The 19,522-nt window shown below is 39.2% G+C and overlaps 1 protein-coding gene across 1 annotated transcript in view; it reads right to left on the bottom strand.

The window, feature by feature from the left end:
• Nucleotides 1–454: 454 nt before the first annotated feature.
• Nucleotides 455–19,522, bottom strand: part of LOC126213428 (uncharacterized) — a 113,178-nt gene continuing 94,110 nt past the window's right edge. The window contains exons 6-7 of the mRNA XM_049941173.1: nt 15,311–15,392; nt 455–1,169 (exon numbers count right to left, since the gene is read on the bottom strand). Coding sequence (XP_049797130.1) covers nt 1,137–1,169; nt 15,311–15,392 — 115 coding nt within the window. The 3' untranslated portion in view covers nt 455–1,136. The remainder of the gene's footprint in view (nt 1,170–15,310; nt 15,393–19,522) is intronic.

The raw sequence follows: 19,522 nt of genomic DNA, 5'->3' as shown, positions 1-19,522 counted from the left end.
ATTTACTCCTCAAACTTATCAAGTTTCTGTAATGGTGGACTTTTATTCAACAGTTCTTATTAAGGTGCGATTCCGAACATGGCAACAGTGATCGACTGCGGGTGCAGAAGACAGATGGCAATGCTGTCGCCTGCAGTTGGTGCGTTGCAGAAAGCAGTGACAGAGAAGCTATGCAGTTGCCAGGAACTACTACGCATTGCGAGAGGTCTGTTAACAGCACCGCTGTTATTGGAAAAGGAAGACGACGACATTTTATTGTTGCATTCCAGGAGAAGACGAAAGCTGGTAATGCCTTTATATAAAAGTAGAACTGCAGAAGGTAGTTACACAGCACTGATAAAAAGACGTTTGTTAGGTGATGAACATATCTTCTGGAGCTACTGTCGTTTTAATAAAAGACAGTTTAATTTCGTGCTGTGTTATTACAGATGACATAAAACCACAGCGCCTAAGAAATGCAATAAGTGCAGAAGAAAAATTATATTTGACGCTGAGGTAAGTCCGCAAAATGTTATACATTATTAGATTGTGATACAATTCCAAGACTTCATGAGAGAGTTGTGGAGGTTGAAGGGCTGCTGTTATCACTAGGCTGATGTGTGTTGCACTGTGCATCCATTATTTCATGATCAGAAACGATCGTGCTATTTTTTTTTCTGCCTTATAAACTGGAGGTAAACTTACAACTGTGTTGACGTGATGGAAAAATCATCATCTTTGTGTTCCATAAAAGTTTCTGGTAAATTTTGCCTAATTTCGTCCCTTTCTTTCCACATATTTAATACTGTATCACCATTACTATGAACTTTACTACATTTTCTTTTCTGTGCTGGCACATAACATTCATCATTTGTTACCACAGATGTTTCACCACTATTTTCTATTGTATGTGTTTCTGCCTTATGTTCTTCCTGTGATGCCGAAAGGTCCAGTTGATGAGCTTGACATCCACTGTCTTCTCGGCTTTCTTGTATTGTTGTCTGTGAAGATGTCAAAGTAATATTTGTTCCTCCAGATCTGTGTTGTGGAATACTGTCAAGGAACGATAGCTGTTCGTGTCTTTCTTTTTGAATTTTTTGAGGCAGCAGAGCCCGTTCCTAATTAGCTTTTCTTCTTGAACCTCTGGTAACCTTCCCTTAAAAATTTCCTCTTCTTCTTGCAGTCATCACCTGCAAATGTAAATTATATTAGCTGTATGTTTTCGTTTGTTTCAGATTCTTGGCCATAGGCGAAAGTTACCGGTCTCTATCATTTGCCTATCGTATATTACCATCTCAAGAGTTGTTAAAAATGTTTTGAAGATATTAAGAATAAGGCTGCTGCCCATGTTGATGCCACCTACTGAATCAGATTTCAGACGTATTGAAGAAGAATTTTGGCTTTAATGGAATATACTTAATTGTGTAGGCGCTATTGTTGGAAAACATGTTCACATAAGGACACCAGAGAAAAGTGGATCTCTGTTTTTTAATTACAAAGATTTTTTCAATTGTTCTGTTGGCTAGTGTGGACGCAAATAGTAAATTCATTAGTGCTGATGTCGGCACTTATGGAAGAAAAAAAAAAAAGAGTCTGATAATGGTATATATCAGAAATCAGCCATGGGCAAGAAAATAGCCACAAAGGAGTTTAATATACCTCCACCAAAATGTTTGCCAGGCACAACTGTGATACTACCAACTTTCCTGATAGGAGACTAAGCGTTTGCTCTCAGTGATTGCATGATGAAACCGTATTCCAGAAGAGTTGCTGCATCACATTGAGACAGCAAGATCTATAATTATACACTCCTGGAAATTGAAATAAGAACACCGTGAATTCATTGTCCCAGGAAGGGGAAACTTTATTGACACATTCCTGAGGTCAGATACATCACATGATCACACTGACAGAACGACAGGCACATAGACACAGGCAACAGAGCATGCACAATGTCGGCACTAGTACAGTGTATATCCACCTTTCGCAGCAATGCAGGCTGCTATTCTCCCATGGAGACGATCGTAGAGATGCTGGATGTAGTCCTGTGGAACGGCTTGCCATGCCATTTCCACCTGGAGCCTCAGTTGGACCAGCGTTCGTGCTGGACGTGCAGACCGCGTGAGACGACGCTTCATCCAGTCCCAAACATGCTCAATGGGGGACAGATCCGGAGATCTTGCTGGCCAGGGTAGATGACTTACACCTTGTAGAGCACGTTGGGTGGCACGGGATGCATGCGGACGTGCATTGTCCTGTTGGAACAGCAAGTTCCCTTGCCGGTCTAGGAATGGTAGAACGATGGGTTCGATGACAGTTTGGATGTACCGTGTACTATTCAGTGTCCCCTCGATGATCAACAGTGGTGTACGGCCAGTGTAGGAGATCGCTCCCCACACCATGATGCCGGGTGTTGGCCCTGTGTGCCTCGGTAGTATGCAGTCCTGATTGTGGCGCTCACCTGCACGGCGCCAAACACACATACTACCATCATTGGCACCAAGGCAGAAGCGACTCTCATCGCTGAAGACGACACGTCTCCATTCGTCACTCCATTCACGCCTGTCGCGACACCACTGGAGGCGGGCTGCACGATGTTGGGGCGTGAGCGGAAGACGGCCTAACGGTGTGCGGGACCGTAGCCCAGCTTCAAGGAGACGGTTGCGAATGGTCCTCGCCAATACCCCAGGAGCAACAGTGTCCCTAATTTGCTGGGAAGTGGCGGTGCGGTCCCCTACGGCACTGCGTAGGATCCTACGGTCTTGGCGTGCATCCGTGTGTCGCTGCGGTCCGGTCCCGGGTCGACGGGCACGTGCACCTTCCGCCGACAACATCGATGTACTGTGGAGACCTCACGCCCCACGTGTTGAGCAATTCGGCGGTACGTCCACCCGGCCTCCCGCATGCCCACTATACGCCCTCGCTCAAAGTCCGTCAACTACACATACGGTTCACGTCCACACTGTCGCGGCATGCTACCAGTGTTAAAGACTGCGATGGAGCTCCGTATGCCACGGCAAACTGGCTGACACTGACGGCGGCGGTGCACAAATGCTGCGCAGCTAGCGCCATTCGACGGCCAACACCGCGGTTCCTGGTGTGTCCGCTGTGCCGTGCGTGTGATCATTGCTTGTACAGCCCTCTCGCAGTGTCCGGAGCAAGTATGGTGGGTCTGACACACCGGTGTCAATGTGTTCTTTTTTCCATTTCCAGGAGTGTAGATTATGACGTGCTCATTGGGCTAATAAGCCAAGTATTTGAGGTATTTTATAGTCCTATTGCTGTGGCGCCTGACGTGGCTCATGACCTCATTTTGTCAGCATGTTCTTTACACAATTTGCTACAAGATGCTGATCTTGAAGAAAATGGTATTCCATTTTATTGCTATAGTGTTAACAAAGCATACAGCCAAAACAAAATGCATAGCTTTTCTCGTTTTGGAGGATTTATAAACAGCAGTGGTTTTGAAATTAGAGACAAACTTAAAGATGTTTTCTCCAATGAATATGGTTCTGTGGTGTGGCAAAAGGCAGCAGTTAACAATGGGTTGTGAATAACAATGGATTGTAAATAATGATTTATGCAAGATGAAATATATATATTGTTGCCTTTTTAATATATTCATATAACTGTTAATGCACATTTGGATTTATTTGTTAGTAAATAATTGGTTGAACATACGTTCTTGTTTTATTTAAATCTTGTGCTACAGCTTCTCAGACGTTACCTTTCACTAAAAGATTTCTGTATTCTTCATGTTCTGTGTCACAAATTACAGAATATTTTGCCACACTGTTAATTAACTTTTCTTCATTGGAGTCCGAGAAACTCATTTTCACTGAATTGGGTATGTTCGGCCAGTAAAAGCAGTCTCCAGTTGCTATGAAGCTCGGTGGCAGTGGCACTACTGGTTCCTGACCAAATGTGCGGTGTGCCACCAAAGCAGGTACACGGTGGCAAGCGACACTGCCACCGTGTTCTGCACGCCTCACATTGCAAACAATGGCAACCAATGGTGCTGCCTGCAGCCGGTCAGTGTTGTCTGCAGCTGTGTTCGGAATCACACCTTTATGATGTAGAACACGCACAACTAGGTTATCTGGTAATCTAACTTGCACAACACCTTTTAATCTTTTCTGCTATATTTGTCTGGATCACCTTTTGTGCTGGCACCAATTGACAGTTTTCGTACACTACCAAATAAATCAAAGACTCGTCTTCTGCAAACCACTGATGAATTACTACCTTGGGAACATGGTAAGTTACCCTTGAGCATGCCACCACACACGTCACCAAGTTATGCCTGCATAGAATGGTTGTCCCCAGTGTCATCTCTCTTCCAATAACTGTAGTTGTCAGAATGGTTATATGATCATATGTAATCGAGGATATTGTGAACTATTCATATCACCAAAACTAGCTATGCTTGAACAGCAGATGTTGGGTAAATATCATACTTAAGCACATTTTGGAACTGTTTCCATTGTATAATTTCTTCCTTTTGCATATTTTGTAATATTAGAGAGCATTATATTCTACTTGGTTAAGGACCAAACCAATGACTTAGGATTAAACAGTATTAGTCTCACTGTGGAGGGTATGAATAAAAATTTAATAAAACAGTACTAGTATTACCGTCATCTTAATGATATCAGTTTATTATGAATACATAATCAGTTTATAATTTATCTTTCATTAACTTTGACACTCTAAATTTCTTACCACAAACAACAGAGTTTATAGGGAAAGTAATGAACATTAGCAATAGTACTGAGCTAAACCTCCTTTTGTATTGAAATACATCACCCTCAACTGACGCACCCCTTTGATGGAGTGTTCCAATCTATTATAATCTGCAAGGCTAGACCTACACAACTGGTAACCATCTTCGGTTGCCCCAATGCTGTCATTCCCAACTACAATACTCCATCATTCCACTAGGCATCACCATTTCACCAGTCCAGCCACTGCCATGTCGATGCATCTTGGCATCCCTCATTCTATTCCTGTTGGCTAAGTACACTGGGAGCAAACCTGTTGCCTCTGCACCACCACACCACTCCATCAGTCCACCATTTTAGTTGGCCACATATTTTTCTACAATAACCAAAATCAGCCAAGTAAAACTCTAAATTATTGTGCTATTATGTGTAACATCAAAATTCTTTCTAGCTTTGTATCCCTGTCCACTTATTTTACTACATTCAGAAATTTTTCTGTTACTCCCATTCGATCATAGCACCCCTTGGCAAGTGCCAGCTGTCCAAAGGAACATTTTCAATCATTCAACAAATACATTTTTTGAGACCAGTAACCTGCTGCTACAGAGCAGGAGTAAAGTGTGCATGGTGGATTGACACACTGGGAAAAAGATTTATTTTAATCATAATTCTAATTTTTCAAACTTAAGCTCTTTATATGGATGAACTACATTTCACTGCAGAGCCTTGGCTAGGCAGGGGCTGGTTCTGTACCAGTTACCATTCTATATTGTCAGCAGTCCATGCCTTGTTCATGTGCATACCATTTTTACAGTGAGAATGTTGAAGGGGTGACACTTCAGAGAAACAACGCTGGTTAGGAAAAGCTTCTAGAATAAACGCCAGCAATCAATCAGAGAGCTGTGACTGATCACATGGAGCCATAGAACAGATGTACATTTCATTCTTCTCTTGGGCAGTATGACACTCAGTCTGTTAGTGGGTTCCCGGGCACCACTTGCATCCCTTAGAGGTAGATTTTGGAAATAAACACATCAGCTGTTTTGTAGCACACACTATCATTCTCTTTTGAACACTATGCTCAATTTTCTGCACTCCTGGATCCAGTTCTTGCACAATCTGTTGCTCAGTCATGATTAGCTTAGGTTATGATTTCATTACGTGCATTTACAGTCATTTATTTATGGGTATCTATTGTGTTTCTATAGATTTAATTCTTTGAGTGGTTTTCCACACAACCACGGAGTATGACATTCATTTCCTGTTTACATGTTATGTACCAGAGAAACACTATTAGCCATCTTTAGCGGACACATGTGGGTATTTTGTACATATTGTGATACCTTGTTCAATGTTTTACTATAGATTATATGGTTTTTCTTGGACATTCATAATATACAATATAGTTGCAAAATTTAGTAGTATAAATTCATATGCAATTAAAGATGGGACCTGTCCTGAAGCCTGGTTGTGATTTACTTTCATTGGAAAATAAAATTTAATGCAAATGTACATGGAGGTTACCAACCACCAATAATCTACACAGCAGTGGTGGACATCCTATCAAGAGAAACAGGGATGAAAATGTGATCACACTGCTACAAAGTCTCATAGCTAAAGTGAATAATGCCAAAAGTTAATGACAACTACCTCAAATTATTAAAAGTATGATGAGACATATTAAACCACTTTAATCAATAATTAATAGGTAGGAAATAAAAAATAAAAATAATTGTTTTGAAATTAAAAACAAGGCGTAAGTACAGAAGTCCAAAAATATTTTGTTTATTTGCAGAAATTAAGAAAGATATCCATTGCAAAAATATTTTTAACACAAGAAACAATCAAAAAGAATGCTCATTTGATTTCTTTATTTAGTACAATAAAATTACTCATTTATATTAAATTCATGCAATTAGTAATCACATTTTGAGCTCTCCCAAGTGTTGTTTTTGCGTATGTGTTACCGTGAATGACCAAAATTGGATAATGTCAACTTACACCAGTGAATGTCAACAGATACCAAATACGTCAGTGAAAAATCGAATATTTCATTACATTGTTGCACATTCGGACCCTCTCCAATGTGTGTCGACAATCACAGATATGCTCTAGTGGAGGTCCAAAGCAGAAGAGTAAAAAAACAAGTGACCGACTCTCTCCCACCAAATCCTTTTTTCTGCAAGGTGTCAATCAGCTTTGTCAGTCTTACGCAAGCTTTGATAATGCGAGCAACGTTTTCTTAATTTTTTTTCCAATACCCTAATTTATACTAAATGGATACTGCAGTAAATTGAGATCTTTTTCATGAAAAGTTAGATGCGTTAGTTGTGGGTGAACGAAAAGACATTTGTTTTTATATTTCTCAAGAAAAGTATTCTAAAATACTTTCTGAAGTGGTTACTGCTAAAATTAAATGCAACACACCTTTGGATTACAGACGATTAAAATGTTTTGATGTGTTAAAAATTAATGATGAAGAGAAGTTAATTGAACCATTAAAACTAGAGGAAACGAACATACAGTATTATGTTACCAATGAAGAATTGTACAGTATATTATATGAAACTCACATCAGAATAGGCCATGGAGGATGACCACTTATGCTTAAAGAGTTGCAAGTTAAATACAAAAATATTACATATGAAGTTGTAATGTTGTATTTAAATTTATGCAAACAATGTCAAATGAAACACAGTGGCCGGCCGTGGTGGCCAAGCGGTTCTAGGCACTTCAGTCCGGAACCGCGCGACTGCTACGGTCGCAGGTTCGACTCCTGCCTCGGGCATGGATGTGTGTGATGTCCTTAGGTTAGTTAGGTTTAAGTAGTTCTAAGTTCTAGGGGACTGATGACCTCAGATGTTAAGTCCCATAGTGCTCAGAGCCATTTGAACCATTTTTTTAAACACAGTGCACCTAAGAAAGAAATTTTTGTGAAGCCAATGGTTAGTTCTGAATTAAACTCAAGATGTCAAGTTGATCTGATAGATCTGCAGTCAAACAGAGATGGTGAATATAAGTTCATAATGGTGTATCAAGATCATTTAACTAAGTTTGTCCAGCTACGACCTTTGAAAACTAAAAGAGCTGAAGAAGTAGCGCATCACGTTCTTTCAATATTTTTAACATTTGGTGCACCAGCAATATTGCAATCAGATAATGGTAGAGAATTTAGTAATCAAGTCATATCCGAAATTTGCGCTATGTGGAAAGATGTTAAAATAGTTCATGGAAAGAGTCATCACAGTGAAACGCAAGGCTCAGTTGAAAGGGCCAATCAGGATATACAGACTATGCTAACTGCATGGATGAACAATAACAATACAAATAAATGGTCAGATGGTTTATCCTTTGTTCAATTTGTTAAGCACACTACATAACACGAAGTCCTTATGAAACTATGTTTGGCATTAAAGCAAAAAGAGGCATAGCATCGTCTTTAACTGAGTGGTGGTCGTACTGAAAACCATATTCCAAAGCAAAATATTGAAGAGGAAGAGGACCTACAACCTACAACACCTTCACATCAAATTCTGTCTGAAAAACACGAGTTGATTTCTACAAAAAGAGTGGCCGTGAAAGAAAATCTTCTACTGCAAGCAACAAAGATGTTACAAACCTCACAAAAACTATATCCTCCTGCTCAAATTGGTGATAATGTACGAATAATTGTGATAATGTACGAATACAAGTCCCTGATGTCGACTGTGGTTGTACAGATAGCTGAAATGTGTTAGCGGTTGCTGTTGGAGTAGAAGACTCCGACTTCTATAAACTGGCAAATAAAAATGGTACACTCAAGCAGCTTTACACACATAATCAGTTCGTAATTTGTAAAGAAAAGTTACTATCCATAGATGAGATTTCTTTTCAAGAAATGTCACTGAGAGAAGCAGCTGCAGCTAATTCGGAACGTGGGGGACCAGGCTATACAAACTGGCATTGCAAAAGGAAGTGTTCCACAAATAAATGCAGTAGTAAACGCAAGGGACTCCTGTGCAATTCAGTGTCATAATGGTTTAAGTTTTTGCAATAAATAAGATTTGAATGACATAAGTAATATTTTATAACTGTTATTTTCTTTTCTCATGTAGAATGTACTGTGTACTTTATGTTATGTCACCCTTGTGACGTTTTATAGCGATTGAATTACGGAAAAGAAAATATAAATCTCCGTGTTCAACATTCACCATTAGTGCATGGTACTGTCACATTTACCGGTGTAAGTCAGAAATAAGGGTATTTAGCAAATACTTTGGACATACACTAAGTGACTATGTGAATGTTGACATTCACTGGTGAAAGTCGACATTCTCCAGATTTTGGTGTTTCACTGTAACATTAAATGTTTGCTTTCCAATTCAATTTTGTACATGTTTACACAGTATTAAACAGTGAACATGTAATTAAGAGCTTTGGTGCACGATGTTTATCTACATTATTTCTGAATCTGTTCAGAGCTTTGTGAAACACAAAAAGCATTTCACAAAAAAATAGCTATTGTGCATTGGTGTTAAGGGCAACCAAGCATTACGAATTTGATAGACTACGCATATTACTGATTCACTTATATGAAGATGCACTGATGGGCAAAGACGTTATGCACAGTGTCCACCAGGAGACTTAATGCCATATGTTGCAAGCACACGAGATAGCAAGGAGAGTATAAGAATATAAGCAGAGCACAAATCAATGAGGAATTATTCTACCAATGACATGGGCTGCAAAAATGTAAATCCAATGACATATGTGACTTTAACAAAAGGCAATTTGTTCTGGCCTGGCAGCTGGGAACGAGCATCTCAAAAGTGGTGAAGCTTGTTGTATGTATGTGACTGTTGTGAACATCTGTAGAAAGTGGCCGAAGGGTGCAAAATCCACAACCCAATGAAATGGTGCAGAGCATCTACACCTCATTATGAAATGTGGAGATCAGAGTTTTGCATGCTATGTGGTTGGTTGGTTTTGGGGAAGGAGACCAGACAGCGTTGTCATCGGTCTCATCGGATTAGGGAAGGATGGGGAAGGAAGTCGGCCGTGCCCTTTCAGAGGAACCATCCCGGCATTTGCCTGGAGTGATTTAGGGAAATCACGGAAAACCTAAATCAGGATGGCCGGACGCGGGATTGAACCATCGTCCTCCCGAATGCGAGTCCAGTGTCTAACCACTGCGCCACCCCGCTCGGTGCATGCTATGTGACTTATCTAATGACAGAAAACAATGCTGGTGCAGGCACACATGATTTGGAAAAGAACCATGCAGTGCACATTGTTGAACATGAGGCACCACACCAAATGACCACTGCATGTCCCCATAATGATCCATCATACTTTACAATCGCAATTGCACTGAGCAAGAGGTCAGTGAGACTGGAATGTAGGTCAATGTAAATGTCACCTGGAAGGATTAGTGAGATTTTCTGTTATAACAGGTTAGCAGTTGCGCCCCGATATGCCATACTCTAGGTGAATGGTAGCAGATGGAAGGACCATTATCCTATGGGGGCATTCACCTGGGCTCCCTTGGGACACATGGTAGTTACGAAATGTGTCATGACAGCTGCACACTACTTGACCATTATTGCCACTGCCTAACTCCCTTCATGCTAGATGTGCTCTTACATGGTGAAAGCATCTTCCAGCAGGATAACTGTCCATGTAGCACGACCAAAATTACTCCACACTGTTCTGGGGAGCATGGTAATGATGTGTAACAGTAAGGTCTTTGAAGGTCAATGAAGGTCCAAAAGGTGGCATAACATCCATTTACAGAATATTCAAAGTGATGACCACTGATATCAATGTAGTGCTGCATTCTTCTTATCATGGATTGAGTGGTATTCCTTATCACATGGGCACTTATCGAAGCAAGTGCTCTGACAATTCTCTCTTGTATATCATGCAAATAGTAAATATTAGCTGAATACAGCATATCCATCTAACGTGCTCTACTGTATCTTCCTTTGTCGTCGGTGTTGTCGTTGTTACTGTGAGGCACCGTTATACCAAGCGGAAAGGCGCGTCAATCTTAGAGCATGAGATATGGTAACCTTAAGTCATTGACAACACACAACGGTCACGGTAGCACCTGATTCCAGAATAGCTGCAGTAGCTAGGATCTACAAACTACCCCCTCTTGACCGGGTCCCCAAAACTTCTATAAAGGCTTCATACAACGATAAGAAATGTTACAGTTCACGGAATAATAACAAATACGACCAAACTGTCTTGTTTGTTCTGTTTTATTTAACATAACTTTGTTCACAGTTTTATTTCACATTCGTCACTCATTCACACTCTGATGTGGAGTATATGTGAGTGCCTTAGCCCTAACTCCCAAGTTCCATCGAAACCCTTTGATGAACAGTTTTGGTTGCTCGACACCAACAGTCAATGATAATGATACAGTTTTACTCCTTTTCATAAATTGGAGCCCACTCTCCACGATATAATTTTAAAAAAATGGTCTCAATACCACGTCCCTCGTGAGATGCGTTTAGATTTATCCCAGAATTGACCGCCCTGTAGGTGTACTCAATTTCATGACCACACTTCGCTATCCACGATTTCGTGTAACTAAATGTCCATTTGTTACTCTAATTGTATACTGTAGTTCTTTAAAACTCACCGCTATATTTTTTCACTAAACACAATTAGCACTTCTTTACTTGTTTATTTTTTCTAAGAGTAAACAAAAAAATGATGCCGCATCATTGGCTTCATCGATATAAAGCAAAACACCTCAATATGCACAATTTCATCTCTTCTTATAGGATCGGCTACCTTACTCATTAATTTACTACATATTATTATTATTATTATTATTATTATTATTATTATTATTATTATGACCGACCACATTGTAACAAATCGTGCGGCGTGCATTTTTAACGATAGCTTTACACTTGCCCAGCCTTTATTCATGCAATATTATATATAAATATACAGACAGGACCGAAAGATCGATCTCTCTACCGTAACCAATAGAGGCAAATACGCTATTCAAGTTCTGTTACATCTATCTTGACTCGTATTGTTACAGTGCCATTGACATGTAAACACCATTCGACAGTTTCACAATACAACATTAATACGAATGCTAAGACTAGTATCATCAACTCAAGCAAATGTGAATGCTGTATTCTTTCGAAGAACAAGTCGATATGCTTCTAAATTATGTAGAACGGCAATGAAATTCAGTGAGAGCTAGAGAATTTTACGCTAAAAGATATCCTCAACATACTCTCCCTACATGGCATACATTTAAATATGTGTATAATAAATTGAGAACAACTGGATCTTTAATTTATTGGCTACATATCCAGCAAAGGAAAGATACTAATAAGGAAACAGAAATTGGTACTCAAGCAACTGTGGTTCAAGATCCTTGTGTTAGTTCTCGTCAAATTGCAAACGAATCTGGCAAGAGCCAGAGTAGTGTTGTTCATATTCTGAATCACCATAAATATCATCCTTACTGTATCAGTCTCCACCAAGATTGAATTAGGACAGATTGTATCAGTCTCCACCAAGATTGAATTAGGACAGATTGTATGCGTCACATTGAATTCTGCCAATGGGCTCAACTTCAGATTCAGATAGATGAAACCTGTATTAATTTGATTTTATTTACTGATGAGGCTATATTCACGAACTATGGAAATGTTAATTTGCATAACATGCATTACTGAGCAACTGAAAATACGTGTTAGCTGCAGAAAGTTGCACACCAAAAACCATGGTTGGTGAATGGATGGTGTGGGATTCTGGAGGACAGAATTATAGTTCCCTATCTCACCAAAAGAAATCTTAATATTAAGAAGTATACCACATTCCTGCAAGAAACGTTAGTTCAGTTACTGGAAGAAATACCTTTAGAAACAAGGAGCAGAATGTGGTATCAGCACGATGGGTGTCCAGAAAATTTTTTGCTGGTGGCTAGAAATGAGTTGCAGAGACAATTCCAAATCATTGGTCTGGACATGGCGGAGATGTGTCGTAGCTGGCTCATTTACCAGACTTGACGGATCTGGATTTTTTCTTGTGGGGATTCGTAAGAGACACTTTATAAAGACATTCCAACTAGACCTGAAGATAAGTGCGAGAGAATTGTCAGAAAAGCACATGCTTATATAAGTGCTGATGTAATAAGGAATACCACTCAATCCATGATAAGAAGAGTGCAGCACTGCACTGATACCAATGGTCATCACTTCTAACACCTTCTGTGAATGGATGTTCATGCCACCTTTGTGACCTTTGAAGATCTTACTCTTGCACATCACTGGATTCATCTCGATAGCCTCTAGCAGAAAATAAGTACCAAACTACAACACCCCATTTAAAAAAAAACATAGTCGACATTCATATTTCTGAAGGGACCCCATCTAGGAACAAAAACACTATGTCATATTATGGCCTCTGCTGTCCCATGGAACATTTGTCCCACAAAATTTTCAGCTACCATCATACTTTCACGGTTATTCTAGGTGGCAATAGTTAGAATCACTCTGTATTTTTGCTGTTGCTGTGCCTATAATGCAGAGCTGAATGTAGCACATGACTATCTTCCATATAATAACCGGCAAACCATCACATTTTCTTGGCCCTGTACTGAATACAGCATGATATTTATGATTAGTGACATATGTAAGTGATTTGACACAATTCGCAACCTCCATGTGCAGTTAAATAGGAAAAATAGCTGCATTAATGACAAACACATTTGACTCACTTTTTTTGTAGGAGTCACCTCAAACTGCATACAAGGATTTATATATTGTAACATTATTTATGACCACTGTGTGGTACACATTATTACCCAGTTTTTCACAATTCTGCATATTTTAATGTTAATTCAAAGGTATCACAAATTTATTGTCTCCCTGCAATCTCCATATTTTGTGGGAATTGAGGGCACCTATGGTAGATACCTGTTTGCTTCAAGTAACACTTATTTGTGCTCTCTTTCTTATATGAAGTAATTCAAGTGCTTTGAGAATACCCAACACAGCAAAATATTTGCTACAGCAATCATATTTGTGAGGTCAGTTTCCAGTGTAACAACACATCACTTGAGATAAGCCAGCTGTGTAAGAGATTTGCCTCAAATACTACAATTTTGTGGAGTTTTCCCAGAGTGTACCAATGCATAACTCTTGAGACTACCCAACTTAGTTTTCAGTTTTGTCACAGAGTTCACACTTGTGAGTTTACGTTCCAGTGTGTGTTAATACATGTAACTTGAGATCACTTGATCCATCAAAAGATTTGCCACAAATATCACATTTGTGAGGTGTTTTTCCGATGTGTGTGAATACATGTTGCTTAAGATTACCTGACCTAGCAAAAGATTTGCCACAAATATCACACTTGTGGGGTGTCTTTCCGGTGTGTATGAATACATGTTGCTTGAGATTACCTGACCTAGCAAAAGATTTGCCACAAATATCACATTTATGAGGTCTTTTTCCATTGTGTGTGGATGCATGTTTCTGGAGATCACCTGACCTAACAAAAGACTTGCCACAATCATCACATTTGTGAGGTCTTTTTCCGGTGTGTATGAATATATGTTTCTTGAGGTCACCTGACATAGCAAAAGATTTGCCACAAATATCACATCTGTGAGGTCTTTTTCCATTGTGTACGAATGCATGTTTCTTGAGATTACCTGACAGAGCAAAAGACTTGCCACAAACATCACATTTGTGAGGTCTTTCTCCGGTGTGTGTGAATGTGTGTTTCTTGAGATCACCCGACATGAAAAAAGATTTGCCACAAACATCACATTTGTGACATCTTTTTCCGATGTGTATGAATAAATGTTTCTTGAGATCAGCTGGCATAGCAAAAGATTTGCCACAAGTACCACATTTGTGAGGTTTCTTTCCAGTGTGGATTAATGCATGTTTCTTGAGAGTATCCAACGCAACAAAAGATTTGTCACAAATACCACATTTATGAGGTTTCTGTCCAGTGTGAAGTAATGAATGTGTCTTCAGATTACGTGACCTAGCAAAAGATTTGCCACAAATATCACATTTGTGGGTTCGGTTTGCACTAACCACAGCTGCTTGGGCACTGACATCAATAGCTGTAGATGAAGTTCCATATTCACTTGTTTTCTCTGCATCGTTTGTCATGTGTGTGTTAAATATGTAATTAGACGAGTTGTTTGAAGCTTTCCAAGTTTCCTTATATGAAGACTGTTCATTTTGTTCTGTGACAGAAACTTCTGGCTCACTGTCCAAGGAGGTACTGCTTTGGGGCTCATCACTACAGCCATATTTCTCATGATTGCCAGCAGTTAAGATTTTATAATTGTCACTCATTCTCCAATGTTTTTTCAAGCTGACATTGCTGTGAAAAACCTCACCACACCACTTACAAACATACAAAGGTGGCTGCGTGCCATCAATGTGCATAAACACGTGCATTATAAGCCTGTATTTTGAAGTAAAGCTCTGTAGGCAGAAATTACAACTATACACATGAAATTCCTTTTCCCTCATACCACAATCATATCTGGTGACAAATGAGCTATCCTCATTCACAGTTAATTCTTCTGTATGAGTATCAAACTCATGTGTTGACTTCTTTCTGCCTACCTCCGATTCATCCTTGACCAGTCCATGGTGATAAGTTTCTTCACATGAAATGCCGCACCTCCCACTATCACTTTGAATCAGTCTGAAAATTGAGGAGAAGAATGTTAAATACTCATAAATACGAGACATAGAAACCATACTTCAGTTTCCAGAAATTAACGACTGTAGGCCACAAGTCATACAAGTGTGCATAAGAAATGAAATATTCAGTAAATGTTAGTGATTTAAAATTACGTGCTACGAGAAGCAAAGAACTGAAGAGGTAAAAGTTTAAAACGAAACTAACCAAGAGGAAATTCAATAATGATTAAACATATTAACTGCTGTTTTGATTTGGAATTTCTAGATAAGAATCACAATCATTCACTTTCAAGTGTTTCAATCTTTTTAAAATATGATGCTACAAGTTAATAGTCTACACCATTTTATTAAATATACCAAAAAAGTATCAGTTATGTTCTTAATTTAAAAATGTCAAGTTCAGGGTATTTCAGATCTAATTAAGAGATATAATGATTATACATAATATTATATAATTTTTTTGGTGGTGTTCTTCCATCATAATAGCTTTGTAAGTGCCTATTGTTTTGTACACACTTTCATCTTTGGAAAGAAATTGGCATGACCATCAATGATTTATTTCACCAAGTACATCAGAATTTTTTGCTGTTTGATTCCTAGTGAGTCAAGAACTATGGTTGTCAATCAGGTGGATAATGATTGTTCATACACAAGAATGAATGTCAGACAAAAACAGCAAAATAACCAATTTGCATACCGAGGAATGAGTGTGAATGACACATTTACACATGGCTTCAACCTAACACTGTGTTTTTGGCACTGCAACTTATGTGAAACATTGCACAAATAGAAGTACTGTCTGAAAGGACATTTTTAGATAGTCCAAAACACCACTGACTGAATCAGACATGTGTATCAATAGCCACAGTGACACCCATCAGAAACAATGCAAGCTGGGATACTGTACTGTGTGACAAGGATGTCAGCTGGTGCATGAGCTACCCCTATAGTATCTGAGTCCTATCAATCCAGCTGCAGTCACATACTTTTCCCCAGAATGGAAAGGTGATGCCTTCCAGGTACCCAGTATGTCCATCACATTGGGCCTGAGAGATTGCAAACACAGGACGGCCTGGATGCTTCAGCATTTTCCTTCTATTCTGATTGTAACTTCTGATTCTCTTTGAACTGTGTTGTATATAGTTTTGTCTGGCATAGTATCCAGGCAGTTTTGAGTGTTTGTTAACTATACATGGAATACAATTTTGAAACATAACTGGTATAATGGTGTTGTCAGTTTCCAGAAGTTAAGAGCTGAATAACTAAATATTCTCTCAACTTTTTTTTTTAACTCAACTAGTTTCAACATGTGTTTTCATTCGAATGGAAGTGAAGTAATTGAATATTAATAACGAAGAAGGAAATCCAAAAAATATGCAATTAATGTTCCAAATAAATACTTCCCTATGTTTCTCAAAATACTAGAAGAAAAACTTTTTATTATTATTTTTATGCTATGCCAGTATTTCACAAACAACCAAGAACAAGAAACAGAATTTCTGGAAAACTTCAAGGACAAATCAATTTTGGTGTTAATTACCAATGTTTTTAGAGGTCTCTATGTAGGTATCATATAATTACTTGGTCCTGGTATCTGTCATACACTTAATCTTTACTCCACAGTTCAGCAGTTTTCTTGGCAGGTAGATCCACAAACTGTTCACACAGTGTTGACAGAAGTGCACAAGCATTTTATCAACACACACAGTACAGCCTGGATAGTAACACTGCTGACAGTTTTCAATACAGTTGTCAAAAAGTTCGACACTATGGCAGTTGCCTCAACTTCATTACTTTCTTTCTTCTCTCTATTCTCAATTCAAAGATTTGTCATCATGATCATAAGCCGTTCCTTATAGCACTGTGAAAAATGTTGCATCACGTTTCACCTACCACTAGAGCATTATCAGCGTATTTGATGGCAGATTTGGAGACTGCTGTGAATAAAAGCTAGCCTATAAAAGCCTTCATCTCAGAAACATCAATATGATGCATGAAAGGTACGTTTTTGGTACACTTTTTTATTATTAAAATTTTGTTTGATGACTATTGAATCTCATCTACAATACTGAGTGAAAAGTACACCCAATTACTTGTTCAGTGTTTGGATTCCTACGCCACACAATAAGTCACATCTCAGCATTCTGCTAAGCTATTTTATATTGTCTTGCAGCAATGTTAGTTAGTAGTTGTGCATCCCTCCATTTGAAAAATTTACCCACACTATAAAAGTATTCCTCTGGTGTCACCATTGTCATCATCATCATCATCCATTTAGTGTTCTGAATTTGTATCACCACCAATTTCTATCAAGTAATCTTAACGAATATCAGGAACTGCATTAATCATTTCCCCAAAATATATGCTGAAGTATGATTTACATACTCTCAGAACTCACGGAGAATAATAAGTCTGTTCAGGCTGTCTTGAATGGTGATATGGGCATAGCACATGCTCCACAATGTGAAATTAATTGCAAGACACTGACAGAAGTCACCATAATTGTTACACTGTAATAATACAATAACCATGAACTGTTGATAAAAGCGCCAGCTGAATCTCGTATAGTACATCTGCGACACAGCACAGACTTTATTCTGAATTTACTGAACGTCAAAATGTGCAAACAGCATCCTGCTTTAATGGCAACTGGTCATTACAAGACACACCAAGTGGCTATAATTACACTGATGTTCCAAGTGTGCAATGTGGGCTGCATACATCGTAGGATGCTGAAACATTGTAGGATGTTCATTAATTGGTGTCTTCATGGAGAATGCTCAAAAGCAATAGTTCCATTTTGTGCCACCAGGTGAAAATATGACAATGTCAGCAGTCAGTATGTGATGTCAATACAGAATAAAGGAAAGGACCAATCAGACAAATGATAATGGTGGTTCTAATATGTTTATTAGGATCTGATCAAAAGTTACAATGTGGTCAAAATGGTCTCCTGACTCAGCAACATGTTGCATCTGTAACATGACATGGTTAACAGTTGCTTGTAGCATATACAGGGTGGAGAAAAATTGTGTCACGAAATTTTTACTCTGGATAGCTGATGCCAGTAGGAACCAAAATTAATAATGTTGTGCAGGTTGACAACAGATCATTTTTATGCAAGTAAACTTGGCGCAACACGCTCAGATTGACTGTGGGATTGACCTGTTGCCTGATATTCCGGACAATACATGACCACAAATGCTTTGGCTGCCAGAGATAATGAGGTATCCAAGGTGGCCTGAATGCTTGGTGGTAGCATGCCAGCCTTCCATTCTGGGGGCGAATCTGCCGGGGTCCCAACATCAATTGTAGTTTCATTATAAGACATACTGGGAACAAACCCATTAATAGCTGTTAGTTCATGTACAGGAAGCCTTTTACAAATTGTGTCAGCCCTGAAAATGGACTTTTTTGCAGCTAGGACATGGTTTACTTAAAGCAGGTGCTCAAACTGGCGACCCTCTGATGCGACAAGCTTGATAATGTCTAACGCTGTTTTGTCGAACTCTTTCAAATATTCCTGGCATTGCCTTGATGTGATTGGAGGCATGTTGAATGCAATATATCTTCGTTTCTAGGTGGTTCGCATCCAGTTGGGTGAACTAGAACCTTGAAAAATCCCCAGAAGAAAAAGACAAGTGGTGTGGTGTCTGGTGATCACAGGGGCCATGTCTCATGAACACGTCTGCCAACTACCCATCCATTGAGGAGTTCATTTAAATATCTGTGCACAGCACGACTTCTGTGTGGGTGCCCTATCATGCTGCAACCACATGCAGAGCCATATGTCCATGGGAACATCTTCCAGCAGGCCAGGTAGAGTTTCTTGCAGTAAGTGATGGTAATTTGCTCCATTAAGTCAAGGAGGTAGATGGACTGGCCGAATCAGATGGTCACCCACAGTGCCTGTCCAAATGTTCAGCAAAAATCGTTCCTGATGTCCTTGAACATATGTGATGTAGGATCTCCCCTCACCTGGTAATGAACATTTCGCGTGTTGTAAAGGCCATCCTGATGGAAGGTGCACTCATCAGTTAAGAACACAATGGTGGGGAAGTCAAGATCTAGTGCAACACCGCAAAAGCCACCGCAAAACCCTAGCCTGTGTTCATAGTCTATCACAGGATT

This window comes from Schistocerca nitens, chromosome 11 (assembly GCF_023898315.1).
Source record: "Schistocerca nitens isolate TAMUIC-IGC-003100 chromosome 11, iqSchNite1.1, whole genome shotgun sequence".
NCBI lineage: Eukaryota > Metazoa > Arthropoda > Insecta > Orthoptera > Acrididae > Schistocerca > Schistocerca nitens.
Note: the sequence above shows the minus strand (reverse complement) of the source record. Positions and strands in the feature narration are given on the sequence as shown.